General features: G+C 53.9%; 1 protein-coding gene across 1 annotated transcript; it reads left to right on the forward strand.

The window, feature by feature from the left end:
• Positions 1–376: 376 nt before the first annotated feature.
• LOC123129384 (F-box protein At5g03970-like) lies at positions 377–15849 on the forward strand. The gene is made up of 4 exons (XM_044549572.1): positions 377–627; positions 711–1529; positions 15752–15795; positions 15842–15849. Exons 1-4 carry the CDS (start codon positions 377–379, stop codon positions 15847–15849), a joined length of 1122 nt encoding a protein of 373 aa, XP_044405507.1.
• The last annotated feature ends 1809 nt before the right edge of the window (positions 15850–17658 follow it).

A 17658-nucleotide genomic window follows, 5' to 3' on the forward strand; every position in this document is an offset into this window, starting at 1 on the left:
GTTCATGAAAATTACAAGAAATATTATTCCAGATAACGATGTATTTTCTTGTAGTTTTTCTTTCAAAATAGAATCCAGATAAATTAATCCGAATTTAAAATATATACGGTAAATAAATTTTGGAACAATTATTAATTAGTACTATTTTTAGAATTAATTTAATTTCTAGAGATAAAAAAAGGAAAATTTTAATTTCCGCACTGTGTGTTGTTTTTTAGACATACTGTATGTGATGTTTTTGTAGGGGCAATGTTCTGAGCAGCTACACATTCGATCCATGGGCTTTGGGCTGCAGAGCCGTCGGACGCCACATTCCCACCACTTCAGAGGTTTGCCTGCTGCCACACTCCCCACCCCGAGCGAGCTCTAGGGCGAGATGAGCAGCCGCCGCCGCCACCACGCCCGCTCGCCGGCGACCGCGCCCCTAGACGACGACAATCTCCTCTTCGAGATCCTGCTCTGCCTCCCGCCACAGCCTTCCTCCCTCCCGCGCGCATCCCTTGTCTGCAAGCGCTGGTGCTACCTCATCTCCGACCCCCGCTTCTTTCGCCGATTCCGCCTCCGCCACCGCCACAACCCTCCGCTCCTCGGTTTCTTTGACAGATATGAAGGTCGGCCCTTCCTACCTACTCCCTCTGTAAACTAATATAAGAGCATTTAGATTACTAAAGTAGTGATCTAAATGCTCTTATATTAATTTACGGAGGGAGTACTCTGGATGCCCCCAATCGCGTCCCTCCCGGGCGCTTCTCCTTGCTGTGCGACAAGGATCACGACGACTCCACGACCCTTGGATGTCGCCATGGTCTCGTGCTCGTCTACCTTCCGAGGCGTTTCCAGGTCCTGGTGTGGGACGCCGTCACCGGCGACCAGCACCACATTGCCGTTCCCCGGGAGTTCGAGAAGAACCTAATCAACGGGGCGGTGCTTCGCGCTGACGGCGACGCCCAGCAGTTCAAGGTGGTTCTGGCAGTGGCAGACGGCGACGACGTACGACATACACGAGCGCTCGCCTGTGTTTACTCGTCAAAGACCGGCTTGTGGGGAAATCTTATCTCTACACCGCTCCCATACCAGCAATCTGGGTGCAATCTTCGCACCATGGTTTATTCGAGGGACGCTGTGCTGGTGGGGAATTCCCTTTACTGGAAGCTTGCTGGGAACTTGATTGGTATCCTCGAGTTTGATTTGGAGAGGCAGAGCCTAGCTGTGATACAGGTGCCAGTGGATATGCTTGGCGAGGGTAACTCCTTCACGGTTATGAGGGCCGAGGGTGGTGGGCTGGGTTTCCTCTTTGTGCCGTACTCAGACGGCAATGCCCAGTTATGGAACAGGAAGATCGATTGCGATGGTGTTGCTTCATGGGGGCTTGCAAGAACTATTGAACTGGAAAAGCTACTTTCTGTGGGATGGCCCTATGTGATGCTCGGGTTTGCTGAGCAGAATAATGTGGTGTTTTTTTGGACAGTTAACGGTGTCTTAATGGTCGAGCTTGAGTCATTGAAGTTCAAGAAGCTTTTTGAAACCATGACTCTGCTAGACCTTTGAACCTGAGCATTGATAGTTGTGGATGACACTAGGAGAGTTGGGACAATTTTCGTTGGTTTATTTCTCACAGAATGCCATGCCAACCTGAGGGATTGGGGATACATACTTATAGGCTGCTAGCCAGCCAAGCATACGCTGAGATGCTACTAAGATGCCAGTCTAAGATGCTATCCTAACTGCCAGTCCTTGATGGTCAGGAACTCTATCCTAACTGTCACAAGGACCATGTGCTGCAGCCCCACAAAGACCCTAGTACACAGACTTATCCAACATTTGCCGTAGGCCATAGAGGGCCTTGCGCACTTGTTAGACCTTTGAACCTGAGCATTGATAGTTGTGGATGACACTAGGAGAGTTGGGACAATTTTCGTTGGTTTATTTCTCATACAGTGCCATGCCAACCTGAGGGGTTGGAGATACATACTTATAGGCTGCTAGCCAACCAAGCATATGCTGAGATGCTACTAAGATGCTAGTCTAAGATGCTAGTCTAAGATGCTAGTCTAAGATGCTGGTCTAAGATGCTATCCTAACTGCCAGTCCTTGATGGTCAAGAACTCTATCCTAACTGCCACAAGGACCATGTGCTGCAACCCCACAAAGACCCTAGTACACAGACTTATCCAACATTCTCCCCCTAAGTCTTGTACGTCGTCTTGTGGGAGTGTTGAATCATCCCGATCCTTGCGCAGGCGGAGTACCTTGCCCTCCTGTCCGAGAATCGCAAAACCCGGTGGCTGATGCACGTAGACTTCCTCCTTCAAGTCACTATTGAGGAATGCCGACTTGACATCCATGTGATGGACACACCAGCCCTCCTGGGTAGCCAGCGCAAGGAGGAGTCGCATGGACTCCATTCGTGCCACGGGAGCGAAGGCGTCGTCGAAATCGACTCCTTCCTGCTGCAAGAAGCCTCGGGCCACCAGGCGAGCCTTGTGCTTGATGATGGCGCCGGCTCCATCCCTCTTCAGCTTGAACACCCACTTAAGGGTGATTGCGCGGTGACCACGGGGGAGGTCAGCGAGCTCCCAGGTGCGGTTTTGCCCGACCGCATCCATCTCCAACTGCATCGCGGCGCGCCATGCCGCATCTCTCTCGGCCTCTGCAAAGGACCGTGGTTCACCGTCCTCACACGCGAGTTGTAGCTGCGCCTCCAGGTCACGTGGCATCAGTCCCGGCACCGGCTGGTCGCCGAGTAGATCATCCATCATGCGATACCGCAGCTGTTCGCCTCCATACCACGCGTCGACCCGCTCCTTGTCGTGAGTGAGCGGGGAAGCAAACTTCATCGGGTTGTGCTCTGCGTGAGCTGGTGCTGATGAAGACGAATCCGGAGTGGCGACCGCCGGGGCTGGAGTATGCGGCGTCGCCAGTTGTGGTGCCGTCGGCGTAGCGGGCACCGGAGTCGATGTAGTTTTGGGGGCCGGGGTAGACGTGCCCGGCGGAGAGGAGCTGCTTGCTCCCCCGGCTTCCTTGAAGTGAGCGTACTCGACAATGAAGTCGTCATACGTCGGCGTCGCGCCGTCGTCCACCACCTTGTCCCATTGCCACCCTCGCCCTTCGTTGAACACAACGTCTCGCGCCGTGCGCACACGCTGTGTCTTTAGGTCGAGGATGTGGTAGGCCTTTGAGCCCTCCGCGTAGCCGATGAAGACTCCCGGAGTGCTCCTGTCGTCGAGCTTGCCAATATGGCCAAGCTCCTTAGCGAACGCAAGACAGCCAAAAACCCGCAAATGGGAGACCGCCGGCTTCCGCCCATGCCAGGCCTCATACGGTGTCCTGCCGTCGAGTGCCTTAGTAGGCGAGCGGTTGAGGATGTAGACTGCCTTCAGCACCGCCTCTCCCAAGAAAACAGCCGGCATCCCTCGCTGCTTGAGGAGAGCCCGAGCCATCCCCACAACCGTCTGGTTGCGCCGCTCGACGACTCCGTTTTGCTGCGGGCTGTACGGCGCGGAGTAGTGGCGCTGGATGCCCTCATCGGCGCAGTACGACGCGAATTCAGCCACCGTGAATTCGCCACCGTTGTCATTGCGCAACACGCGCAATTTGCGGCCGCTCTCCGCCTCCACACCAGCCTGCGCGCGCCTGATGGCGTCCGCCACTTCTCCCTTGTCGCCGAGAATCATCGCCCACATGTAGCGAGAGAGATCGTCGACGAGCAGCAGGAAGTAGCGTCGACCTCCTGGTGTGGCTGGCGTCACCGGGCTGCACAAGTCTCCGTGCACGAGCTCCAGCTTCTCCTTGGCCTGAAAACTCGCCTGTTGGGGAAAGGCGAGTCGTCTCTGCTTCATCAGTACGCAGATGTCGCAGAACTGCTCCACATGGTCGAGGCATGGCAGGCCTCGTACCATCTCCTTGGCACTTAGACGCTTCAGGGCCTCAAAGTGAAGATGCCCAAAGCGCTCATGCCATTGCCACGCCTCGTCGTCCCGACGGACAGCGAGACAAACCGGTTGTGCCACCTGCACATCAAGGACGTAGAGTCGATTTCCACCTCTGGGTACCTTGGCGAGAAGGCGACCCTGGCGATCCCAGATGCGTAGGACCCCATGCTCAATCAGCACGCGTGAGCCGTTCTCATCCAGCTGTCCCAAGCTGATGATGGAGTTCCTTAGCGCGGGGATGTAGTAGACATCGGTGAGCAGCCGGTGCTCTCCCGTCTTGGTGGTGAAGATGACGGAGCCGACACCCTTAATTTCCACAGCGGAGGCATCCCCAAACTTGACGGAGCCTCGCACATCGGAATCGAGCTCGGCGAAGAATTCCCTTCGATCGGTCATGTGGTGGGTGGCGCCGGTGTCGAGGCACCACCCTATAGTCTTGTCCTTCCCGGAGGCATCGCCGAGAAGAGCACGCGCCTTTGGCTCGTCGAGGTGGATGAGAGCTTTTGCGACTGGTGTCGCTCAAGATAGCTCAATGCTTGCATGCGCCATGAACAGAGCCGTCTGCTCCTCCTTCGCCTGTGCGATGTGAGCCTGGCCTTGTCGTGGTTGCCGACACTCATTGGCCTAATGGCCAAACCGGGCACAATTGTGGCAGCTGTTGTCTTGTGCTGGCTTGGGCTTGCCAGCGGCGCCGTCCTTGGCGCCTCCACGGGCGTCCCCTTCGGCACGTCCTTGTGCCCTGCCCGGGGGGCCTCTTCGCGTCTTACGCTGCTTGCCACGCTTGCGGCCGCCCGTCGTGGAAAAAGGCTCCCCCTTCTTCCTGTCACCAAGGCTGGCGTCCCATGGCTCCCGAGTTAGGAGGAGCTTCCCGCCGGTGGTGATGGGCCCCGAGCAAGGCTGTGGCTCGTCGGTGTCGACGACCTTGAGGCGACCTATCGCCTCCTCGATTGTCATCATGGAGAGGTCCAGCAAGGACTCGATCGACCGAGCCATCCGCTTGTACTTCTCGGGGATGCACCGAAAGAGCTTCTCGACAGCTCTCTCCTCGATGTAGGTGGCATCACCAAACTTCACCAACTTCTGCAGCAGAGTGTTGAGACGGAGAGCAAAGTCATCAACGTCCTCACCTGGCTTGAAAGCCAGGCTCTCCCACTCCTTACGAAGTGCCTGCAGAGTGGACTTCCGAGCACGGTCGCTGCCGATGCGTGCCACGGCGATGGCGTCCCAAGCTTCCTTGGCAGTCCGCTTGCTGGAAAGCGAGAACTGCATCTCGGGCGGGATTGCGGTGATGAGGGCGTCCAGCGCCCGTCGGTCCTCTTGGTGGTCGACGTTGCTGTCCTGGACTGCCTCCCACATGCGCCGCACCTGGAGCCTGACCTTCATGATCCCAGCCCACTCGACGTAGTTGGTTTTAGTGAGGGTAGGCCACCCAGCACTGGGACCAACATCCCTGACCACAGTCCGGACATCGTAGAGGCCGCGGTCCTGGTCGTTGTAGCCGCCGTCGCCGTGCACACCCCCACCTGGAGCGCGGGCGTGCTCGGCTGCCCACTGCGCCGTCCGCTCTTGTGCCACTTTGGCGCGGTCTGCGTCAGCGCCGTCATCCGCAGGCGCGGAGCTGTTGGAGCTGCCGGAGCCGCCGCGGAGTGCTTTGGCATCTGCCGTAGCCTCACGTGTTGCGTCCGCTGCTGCTGCTGCTTCTAACTCCGCCTGGCTGCTTCTACCTCCGCTTTGGCTGCTGCTAGCTCTGCTGCAACCAGCCTCGACACCCTTGCTGCCGCAGCAGCTGCTGCTACAGCTGCTCGCTCACGCTCCTCTGCCACGGCGCGCTCGGCCTCTTGCCAGCGCCGCATGCTCGAGGTAGCCGTGTGCTGAGAGCGACCTGCAGACATGGCTCGCTGCAGGAGGGCTGTTGCGTGAAGAGGAGGCTGTTGAAGACGAACTGCTGCTCGACAGTCCGGAGGGAGGAAAGTAACTAGAGGCAGACAGAGCAGCTGCTGCTACCGACTTGGACTGCTCACAAGAAATGCTCAGGGTACAAGATAACCTGGCTCTGATACCACTTGTTAGACCTTTGAACCCGATGAAGTTCGCTTCCCCGCTCTGACAACGGTGGCGAATTCACGGTGGCTGAATTCGCGTCGTACTGCGCCGATGAGGGCATCCAGCGCCACTAGTCCGCACCGTACAGCCCGCAGCAAAAGGGAGTCGTCGAGCGGCGCAACCAGACGGTTGTGGGGATGGCTCGGGCTCTCCTCAAGCAGCGAGGGATGCCGGCTGTTTTCTGGGGAGAGGCGGTGCTGGCGGCCGTCTACATCCTCAACCGCTCGCCTACTAAGACACTCGATGGCAGGACACCGTATGAGGCCTGGCATGGGTAGAAGCCGGCGGTCTCCCATTTGCGGGTTTTTGGCTGTCTTGCGTTCGGTAAGGAGCTTGGCCACATTGGCAAGCTCGACGACAGGAGCACTCCGGGAGTCTTCATCAGCTACGCGGAGGGCTCAAAGGCCTACCGCATCCTCGACCCAAAGACACAGCGTGTGCGCATGGCGCGAGACGTTGTGTTCAACGAAGGGCGAGGGTGGCAATGGGACAAGGCAGTGGACGACGGCACGACGCCGATGTATGACGACTTCATTGTCTAGTACGCTCACTTCAAGGAAGTCGGGGGAGCAAGCAGCTCCTCTCCGCCGGGCACGTCTACCCCGGCCCCCAAAACTACATCGACTTCGGTGCCCGCTACGCCGACGGCACCACAACTGGCGATGCCGCATACTCCAGCCCCGGCGGCCGCCACTCCGGATTCGTCTTCATCAACACTAGCTCACGCAGAGCACAACCCGACGAAGTTCGCTTCCCCGCTCACTCACGATGAGGAGCGGGTCGACGCGTGGTATGGAGGCGAACAGCTGCGGTATCGCATGATGGATGATCTACTCGGTGACCAGCCGGTGCCGGGACAGATGCCACGTGACCTGGAGGCACAGCTACAACTCGCGTGTGAGGACGGCGAACCACGGTCCTTTGTAGAGGCCGAGAGAGATGCGGCATGGCGCGCCGCGATGCAGTTAGAGATGGATTCGGTCGAGCAAAACCGCACCTGGGAGCTCGCTGACCTCCCCCGTGGTCACCGTGCAATCACCCTTAAGTGGGTGTTCAAGCTGAAGAGGGATGGAGCCGGCGCCATCATCAAGCACAAGGCTCGCCTGGTGGCCCGAGGCTTCTTGCAGCAGGAAGGAGTCGATTTCGACGAAGCCTTCGCTCCCGTGGCACGAATGGAGTCCGTGCGACTCCTCCTTGCGCTGGCTGCCCAGGAGGGCTGGCGTGTCCATCACATGGATGTCAAGTCGGCATTCCTCAACAGTGACTTGAAGGAGGAAGTCTACGTGCATTAGCCACCGGGTTTTGCGATTCCCGGACAGGAGGGCAAGGTACTCCGCCTGCGTAAGGCCCTCTATGGCCTACGGTAGGCACCTAGGGCGTGGAACGCCAAGCTAGACTCCACGCTAAAGAAGATGGGCTTCGAGCAAAGCCCGCATGAGGCCGCTGTCTACCGACGGGGCAGTGGAGGAAATGCCCTGCTGGTGGGCGTCTATGTTGACGACTTGGTGATCACCGGCACCAAAGATGCAGAGGTAGCGGCATTCAAGGAAGACATGAAGGCCACCTTCCAGATGAGTGATCCGGGGCTCCTCTCCTTCTATCTAGGGATTGAGGTGCACCAGGATCACTCCGGGATCGCACTTCGACAGTCCGCCTACGCCAAGCGCATCGTTGAGCTAGCTGGGCTCACCGGCTGCCATCTAGCTCTCACTCCGATGGAGGAGAGGCTGAAACTGAGCTGCAACAGCACGACGAAGGAAGTGGATGCTACGCAGTACCGCCGCCTTGTGGGGAGCCTTCGCTACCTCACCCACACACGACCGGACCTAGCATTCTTCGTTGGCTATGTCAGTCGGTTCATGGAGCGACCGACGTCGGAACACCAGCAGGCAGTGAAGAGGATCATCCGCTACATAGCAGGGACCCTCGACCACGGCCTCCACTATCCTAGGTGTCCGGGGGCAGCACACTTCGTCGGGTACAGCGACAGCGACCACGCCGGCGACATTGACACCAGCAAGAGCACGAGCGGGATCCTCCTCTTCCTCGGCAAGTGTCTCGTGAGCTGGCAATCAGTCAAGCAGCAGGTGGTGGCCCTGTCCAGCTGTGAGGCTGAGTACATAGCGGCCTCCACCGCCTGCACTCAGGCGCTTTGGCTCGCTCGACTGCTTGGTGATCTTCTCGTTCAAGACACCAGAACGGTGCAGCTCCTGGTGGACAGCAAGTCCGCCCTGGCCCTGGCAAAGAACCCCGTGTTCCACGAACGAAGCAAGCACATCCGGCTGAGGTATCACTTCATCCGCAGCTGTGTGGAAGAAGGGAGCATCGAGGCGAGCTACATGAACACCAAGGATCAGCTCGCAGACCTGCTCACCAAGCCTCTTGGGAGGGTCAAGTTCCTCGAGCTTTGCTCCAGGATCGGGATGATTCAACACTCCCACAAGACGACGTACAAGACTTAGGGGGAGAATGTTGGATAAGTCTGTGTACTAGGGTCTTTGTGGGGCTGCAGCACATGGTCCTTGTGGCAGTTAGGATAGAGTTCCTGACCATCAAGGACTGGCAGTTAGGATAGCATCTTAGACCAGCATCTTAGACTAGCATCTTAGACTGGCATCTTAGTAGCATCTCAGCATATGCTTGGCTGGCTAGCAGCCTATAAGTATGTATCCCCAACCCCTCAGGTTGGCATGGCATTGTGTGAGAAATAAACCTACGAAAATTGTCCCAACTCTCCTAGTGTCATCCACAACTATCAATGCTCAGGTTCAAAGGTCTAACACTCTCCGCCTCCACACCAGCCTGCGCGCGCCTGATGGCGTCCGCCGCTTCTCCCTTGCCACCGAGAATCATCGCCCACATATAGCGAGAGAGATCGTCGATGAGCAGCAGGAAGTAGCGTCGACCTCCTGGTGTGGCTGGCGTCACCGGGCCGCACAAGTCTCCGTGCACGAGCTCCAGCTTCTCCTTGGCCCGAAAACTCGCCTGTTGGGGAAAGGGGAGTCGTCTCTGCTTCGTCAGTACGCAGATGTCGCAGAACTGCTCCACATGGTCGAGGCATGGCAGGCCTCGTACCATCTCCTTGGCACTTAGACGCTTCAGGGCCTCAAAGTGAAGATGCCCAAAGCGCTCATGCCATTGCCACGCCTCGTCGTCCCGACGGACAGCGAGACAAACCGGTTGTGCCACCTGCACATCAAGGACGTAGAGTCGATTTCCACCTCTGGGTACCTTGGCGAGAAGGCGACCCTGGCGATCCCAGATGCGTAGGACCCCATGCTCAATCAGCACACGTGAGCCGTTCTCATCCAGCTGTCCCAAGCTGATGATGGAGTTCCTTAGCGCGGGGATGTAGTAGACATCGGTGAGCAGCCGGTGCTCTCCCGTCTTGGTGGTGAAGACGACAGAGCCGACGCCCTTAATTTCCACAGCAGAGGCATCCCCAAACTTGACGGAGCCTCGCACATCGGAATCGAGCTTGGCGAAGAATTCCCTTCGATCGGTCATGTGGTGGGTGGCGCCGGTGTCGAGGCACCACCCCGTAGTCTTGTCCTTCCCGGAGGCATCGCCGAGAAGAGCGTGCGCCTTTGGCTCATCGAGGTGGATGAGAGCTTTTGCGACTGGTGTTGCTGAAGATAGCTCAATGCTTGCATGCGCCATGAACAGAGCCGTCTCCTCCTCCTTCCCCTGTGCGACGTGAGCCTGGCTGTAACGCCCTCGATGCGGCTATGTCTCCCACGTGTCGAGGCACGACTTAGAGACATAGGCGCATGGAAAGCAATGTCGCAAGTCGGGAATCATTACACAACCCAAGTACATATATAATATAAAGGGGAATAATAATATAGTTGGCTTACACTCGCCATGTCACATCAAAGTACATAAATAACATCCATCATACAATCACTCATGGCCCGGCTACGGCGCCAAAATAGAAAAACCCCCAACAAGCGACTAGGCCCTGAATCTAACCCCGAATAGGCACCACTACTGATCATCAGGAAAAGACACATAGTAGCGCTGAGAGTCCTCGTCGTACTCCCACTTCAGCTCGAGCGCGCCACCCGGAGAAGTATCATCGGTCCCTGCATCTGGTGTAATAGTAATATGTGAGCCACAAAGGACTCAGCAATCTCGCACCCTCGCGATCAAGACTATTTAAGCTTAATAGGAAGGAAAGGGGTAATGTAAGTGGAGCTGCAGCAAGCGACTAGCATATATGGTGGCTAACTAATTCGCAAAGTAGAGCGAGAAGAGAAGGCAAAGCACGAGCGGAGAACTATATAGAGCAGCCTACGCAAACATAACTCCAACGCCGTGTCCACTTCCCGGACTCCGCCGAGAAGAGGCCATCACGGCAACACACTCGGTTGATTCATTTTAATTATTTAGTTCAAGTTATCTACAACCGGACATTATCAAACTCCCATCTGCCCATAACCGCGGGCACGGCTTTCGAAAGATCAATCCCTGCAGGGGGGTCCCAACTTAGCCCATAACAAGCTCTCACGGTCAACAAAGGAATAGACCTCCACCCAGGACCCACCGATCAGACTCGGTATCCCGGTACAACAAGATGATTCGACAGGTCAAAACTAGTCCAACAACACCACCCGCTGTGCCGACAAATCCCGATAGGAGCTGCACATATCTCGTTCTCAGGGCACACCGGATAAGCTAAGCGTACGGGAGCCAACATAACCCAAGTTGCCAAGGGACGGCCCCGCACGGTGCTCTAGGGTGGACCAACACTCAGAGGAGCACTGGCCCGGGGGGGCTAAAATAAGATGACCCTCGGGCTCCGGAAACCCAAGGGAAAAAGGAGGTAGGTGGCAAATGGTAAAACCAATGTTGGGCATTGCTGGAAAAGCTTTAATCAAGACGAACTATCAAGGGGTTCCCATAATAGCCCAACCGCGTAAGGGACGCAACAATCCGGGAACATAACACCGGTATGACGGAAACTAGGGCGGCAAGAGTTGAACAAAACACTAGGCGAGAGGCCGAGCCTTCCACCCTTTACCAAGTATATAGATGAGTAAAGATAACATAGCAATATAATGATATCCCAACAAGTAAATAAATGTTCCAACAAGGAACGGCTCCAATTTTCACCTGCAACTAGCAACGCTATAAGAAGGGGCTTGAGCAAAGCGGTAACATAGCCAATCAATGGTTTGCTAGGACAAAGGTGGGTTAGAGGCTCAAGCATGGCAATTGGGAGGCTGACAAGCAAGTGGTAGGCATCGTAGCATTGGCAAAGCAAAAAAGCGAGCAAACTAGCATAGCAAAGATAGTAGTGATTTCAAGGGTGTGATCATCTTGCCTGCACAGTTGTCAGAATTGACTGGATCCTCAAAAGCAAACTCAACGGGCTCCTCGTTAGCGAACTCGTCTCCCGGCTCTACCCAACAACACAAACAAGCAACAAGGATACAATCAACCACGTGCAAGGGCAACCAATAAGATGCAAAGATGATATGCTATGCGGGATGCGATGCGGAATGCAAAATGCAAGATGTAACAGGAAATGCATGAACCTGGCCTCAACTTGGAAATCCAAGTGTGCCACTGGATAGAGGGGAAGAAATCCCCTGAAAACGATATAAAGATCATGGCAATCGGAGCTACGGTTTAGAAATGGCAAGCGTTTTACTAAACGAACCGATCTGCGATTTACAGCAAGTAGGCTCCTAAATGCAACAAAATGAACATGCTGCAGCCACCCAACATGAAAACAAATTGCATGGCAGTGATGTACTCAAGAAGCTTAACAAATCACCAGGACTAAGGCATAGGCAAATTCATCCATTAAGGGCTTCAAACAAGCATGGCAAAACTGAATAAGCAAAACAGATTTCAGACTTAGCGAAATTAACGCTAGTCTGGAATTTCAGACCACGATGCTCTCTTCGGAGCAGCAAAACAGCATGAAGCAAAACCTGAACATGGCAAGCAAGAGCATGGCATGGAGCTACTCAACAAGCTTAAAAAAACACCCAAAATGACCTGGGGCCAAAAGGGTTCACAAAATACTCTACCGAGCACACGAACATCGATGAAACACAATCAGTTTTCAGACTTAGTGAAAACCGGGACATGCTGAAATAAAACTCACGGAGGCATGTAAACGAGCTCGATGCTCTCACTACGGTGCAAGTCATGGCAAGGCAAGCATATATCCATTAAGAAGGCGCAAAAAGCTAGCTAGCCATGGCAAGAACAAAGGCATAGCATGCATGGATCACTAGCAATCACTCCGGCAAAATCGCAAAACAATTCACGATCTGCCCAAAACAACAACTATCCAAAAGTTGAGCTCGATTGAGTCAACCTAGGGTGCTCCAACATAACAAGTAAAGACATGGATGGATTAAGCACAACAAGCATAACAAATCACTCTCACTGATCATCCTCAAAAGAAGCACGGATCACTAGGAAACAAGCTGGACATATAGCATCGTGAACTAAAACATCCCAGACTTAGTGATTTTCACTAAGTCCCTGAAATCAGTAAACTCAGGTAGCCCTCTTCGCAAGCTTGCACAAGACAGCACACACATCCTAAAAATACAAGGAAGGCACCTCTGGAAAGAAGACAACATGCTTAACAATTCATCCCAAAGGGGCACAGGCATATCATGCACGGATTAATTATGGCAAAAATGACAAAAGTGCATGTTGAACTAACGGATCTGCAATTTAACTCATGATGCCTCCTTCCAACAGCATTTTGGGCAACAAGATGACCTCAAATGCAAATGATGCAATGGAATGAAATGATGTACTCGTCGAGACGAAGATTTTGACATATCATATGCCCAAATCGGAGCTACGGATGCAAAGTTATGATGCGACCAAGAATGCACAAAAAATACTAGAATTAGGGTTTCGGGGGAGAGGTCAACCGAAAAGTGGATCTAGATCTGGGCGATGGCACTGTTCATCGGGCGGGGCACTGTAGCTCGAACCGAGCTCGCCGGCGCGGTGGACGTCGCGGGCAGGGGAGGCTCGCCGGCCGGGAGGCCGGAGGACGGCGGGGCCGGTGAGCTCCGGTGAGGGCGCGGTGGAGCGCCGGACGACGAGACGAGCGGTGGCCGAGGCGAGGGGCGGCGAACGGCGACGCGGCGGAGGTTGGCCGGCGACGAGGAGCTCCGGGGCGGCCTTGCCCCGGCCGAAAATGGCGGCTGCGGTGGCGCGGGCCACCGGAGCCGAGGGAGGCGGCGGCGGGGCGACGGGAACCGGGCGGTGAGCGACGTGGGCCGGGAGGGCCAGGCGCGGGCTCGCTGGGCCGCGGCGGCGGGTGGCGGCGGTGATGCCACGTGGCGGCTGGCGATTGGTGGCGGGGCGCGGGCGGACGCGTCCGGCTCCGTCCCGGACGTGTCCGGCGGCGGCGGAGGGGATTTTAGGGTTTCGGGAGGGGAGAGAGATCCGAAAAACGGGGGGGGGGGGGTCTATTTATAGACCTAGAGGGAGCTACGAGAGTCCAAATGAGGTGCGGTTTTCGCCCACACGATCGTGATCGAACGACCGAGACGATGGAGCTGAGTTTGGTGGGTTTTGGGCCAAAATGGAGGGGTGTTGGGCTGCACACACACGAGGCCTTTTCGGTCCCTCGGTTAACCGTTGGAGTATCAAACGAAGTCCAAATGACCCGAAACTTGACAGGCGGTTTACCGGTAGTAAACCAAGGCCGCATGGCAAGTCTTGGTCCAATCCGGAAATGTTTAATCCCCACACACGAAAGAAAGCTAGAAATGGCCACCGGAGGAGAACGAAGCGCCGGAATGCAAAACGGACAACGGGGAAAATGCTCGAATGCATGAGATGAACATGTATGCAAATGCAATGCACGTGATGACATGATACGAGATGCACGAAAAAAAAACAACACACGGAGACAAAGACCCGAACCCGAGAATTAAATATAACTTAATGCCGGAAACGGCAAGAGTTGGAGTACAATTCGGGAAGGTTACATATGGGGCGTTACACTGGCCTTGTCGTGGTTGCCGACATTCATTGGCCCAATGGCCAAACCAGGCACAATTGTGGCAGCTGTTGTCTTGTGCTGGCTTGGGCTGCCCTGCCCGGGGGGCCTCTTCGTGTCTTACGCTGCTTGCCACGCTTGCGGCCGCCCGTCGTGGAAAATGGCTCCCCCTTCTTCCTGTCACCAAGGCTGGCATCCCACGGCTCCCGAGTTAGGAGCAGCTTCCCGCCAGTGGTGATGGGCCTCGAGGAAGGCTGTGGCTCGTCGGTGTCGACGACCTTGAGGCGACCTATCGCCTCCTCGATTGTCATCGTGGAGAGGTCCAGCAAGGACTCGATCGATCGAGCCATACGCTTGTACTTCTCGGGGATGCACCCAAAGAGCTTCTCGACAGCTCTATCCTCGGTGTAGGTGGCATCACCAAACTTCACCAACTTCTGCAGCAGAGTGTTGAGACGGAGAGCAAAGTCATCAACGTCCTCACCTGGCTTGAAAGCCAGGTTCTCCCACTCCTTACGAAGTGCCTGCAGAGTGGACTTCCGAGCACGGTCGCCGCCGATGCGTGCCGCGGCGATGGCGTCCCAAGCTTCCTTGGCAGTCCGCTTGCTGGAAAGCGAGAACTGCATCTCGGGCGGGACTGCGGGGATGAGGGCGTCCAGCGCCCGTCGGTCCTCTTGGTGGTCGACGTTGCTGTCCTGGACTGCCTCCCACATGCGCCGCACCTGGAGCCTGACCTTCATGATCCTAGCCCACTCGACGTAGTTGGTTTTAGTGAGGGTAGGCCACCCATCACTGGGACCAACATCCCTGACCACAGTCCGAACCTCGTAGAGGCCGTGGTCCTGGTCGTTGCAGCCGCCGTCGCGGTGCACACCCCCACCTGGAGCGCGGGCGTGCTCGGCTGCTCACTGCGTCGTCCGCTCTTGTGCCACTTTGGCGCGGTCTGCGTCAGCGCCGTCATCCGCAGGCGCGGAGCTGTTGGAGCTGCCGGAGCCGCCGCGGAGTGCTTTGGCATCTGCCACGTGTTGCGTCCGCTGGTGCTGCTGCTTCTAACTCCGCCCTGGCTGCTTCTACCTCCGCTTTGGCTGCTGCCAGCTCCGCTGCAGCCAGCCTCGACACCCTTGCTGTCGCAGCAGCTGCTGCTACAGCTGCTCGCTCACGCTCCTCTGCCACGGCGCGCTCGGCCTCTTGCCGGCGCCGCATGCTCGAGGTAGCCGTGTGCTGAGAGCGACCTGCAGACATGGCTCGCTGCAGGGGGGCTGTTGCATGAAGAGGAGGCTGTTGAAGACGAACTGCTGCTCGACAGTCCGGAGGGAGGAAAGTAACCAGAGGCAGACAGAGCAGCTGCTGCTACCGACTTGGGCTGCTCACAAGAAATGCTCAGGGTACAAGATAACCTGGCTCTGATACCACTTGTTAGACCTTTGAACCTGAGCATTGATAGTTGTGGATGACACTAGGAGAGTTGGGACAATTTTCGTTGGTTTATTTCTCACACAATGCCATGCCAACCTGAGGGGTTGGGGATACATACTTATAGGCTGCTAGACAGCCAAGCATATACTGAGATGCTACTAAGATGCCAGTCTAAGATGCTAGTCTAAGATGCTGGTCTAAGATGCTATCCTAACTGCCAGTCCTTGATGGTCAGGAACTCTATCCTAACTGCCACAAGGACCATGTGCTGCAGCCCCACAAAGACCCTAGTACACAGACTTATCCAACAGACTCTGTCTTACTATCATCCATTTGAAAGTGTCTATGGTGGAGGTAAATAGTCTGGCTTACTTTCTAAAAAAAGTCTGTTTTTTGTTAGGTTGCTGATGAAATATTGCTCACATTATTTATTGTTAAGCTAAAAATATTTAGGTAGTGTCATATCATTTGTTTCCTTTGCTGCTTTATGGTTTCTTCAATGTATAGCGATGATGCTCTGTGTAATGATTATGTTCTTGAAAAAATAATCCTGTGGTTTTTAATCAGTTTCTGTTATGTAGCCAAGCAGTGGGCTGCAATTGGTTTGCTTCCTCCTTAGTACTTCAACTTAGTAAACTTAGTAAAGGGTTGGAAGTTAGTAAACTTCGCCATTTTTTCTCAAGATGAGATCCACAACAGTTGGAAGTTGACTACATGAAAAACTGACTTGAATCCTTTGGAAGATTAAGCCTGTAATATTTCCTTCATTCTGTATCGTTATCTCCGCTGATATTTCTAATAGTCTTAAATGCATAATAACCACTTCATTTGAAATTTGCGAGTAACTGCCCATTTATTACTTCTAGAACTGTCCTACGTGTGGCAAGTTCATTGCACCAGGAAACATTTATAACCTGTGTTCATTTTCATCTTTTAATGCTAAATTTATTTAAAGATAATTTAAACCAGGATTACTTATGTTGCCAGGATTTGTTAGTATGGAGTTTTGCAATATGGTGCGGAAGGAGCTTCAGATTAGCTCTATATAAAGCCTCCATTTTTTACCAGCTAATTGTATGATTGTGCATGTTATTCATTTGCATGATATCAAGGAGTATGCACTGTTTTGGGAATATTCACTAAATTTGGCAATAGGTGTATTATATTTATCTGTTTCGTTATTGTATCAAATCCGAGTTGCTTTTCTTGAATTACACCAATGGATTTACCTAAATACCTAGGTGATGCATCTCGTTTCTATGTCTTTCATCTGAATGTCGTGAGCGAGCCAAACATCCCGCTTCGGGTTTATTGATAGCTAATACTGGTTACAATATAGGACTCTCTTTGTATAGCAAGTTAGTAAATAAGAAAGCTTCAGATGTTTCATCTGGATAGGGCATGCACTAACTAACTTTGTAAAATAACTAATGTATTACCTCTGTAACTAAATCTGAACTGCAAAAACGTCGTATATTTAGTTACAGAGGGAGTATTTGATATGGATAATATATTTTATGTGGAAATCAGGGGCTGACTTGAGGATCAAGCCTTCAGTTCCTTCACCTTATCCTTATTGCGGCAACCGTGTACTCTTCCCATATGATACATTGTTTGACTTCTTATGCTTTTAGGAACATGTGGCTGAGCTTTTGGTCGATGCATAAGATGATTGTCCGGTTGGATATCCTATTTGATCTACTGGTTGAGCAGGTAAGCTTATCTCCTACTGATGTTCTATCTCATTTCTACTGGATATGCTCCTTGTTTGCCCTCCCTTCCATCCAGCTTCCTTGCTTTCAGTTGTTCTCCTCCTTAGCACTCTCCAAGTTCCTTCTAGTAGTGGCTCTTCTCCCTCTAGCCCCTCCAGTGAGTGGCTGATGACTTATGACTCTTCCTCTTTCCCTATTTGTGCATATGTTTGTGCCTGCTTAGAGTTGAGAATGTTGTCATGCTAAGTAGTAGGAAATGAAGCACTAACCTTTACTTTGCTTTAGTGATATATTTGTGTTTCTGTTTTACTCTTCGCAGCATTGCCTTTTACTTTTTACCCACTGTGGTTATGGGCCAATCAAGTCCTAGTGTGATTTGCATGTTGTCCCGTCTACACAAGTGAATAAGTAATTGATAGCTAACAATACCCGAGCATCTGTTTTCAAAGTTCCTTTATTGGTATCCCATTTCATGTTGCTGATTGTTTTGGATCATTGTGATACC

This window comes from Triticum aestivum, chromosome 6A (assembly GCF_018294505.1).
Source record: "Triticum aestivum cultivar Chinese Spring chromosome 6A, IWGSC CS RefSeq v2.1, whole genome shotgun sequence".
Classification (NCBI taxonomy): Eukaryota; Viridiplantae; Streptophyta; class Magnoliopsida; order Poales; family Poaceae; genus Triticum; species Triticum aestivum.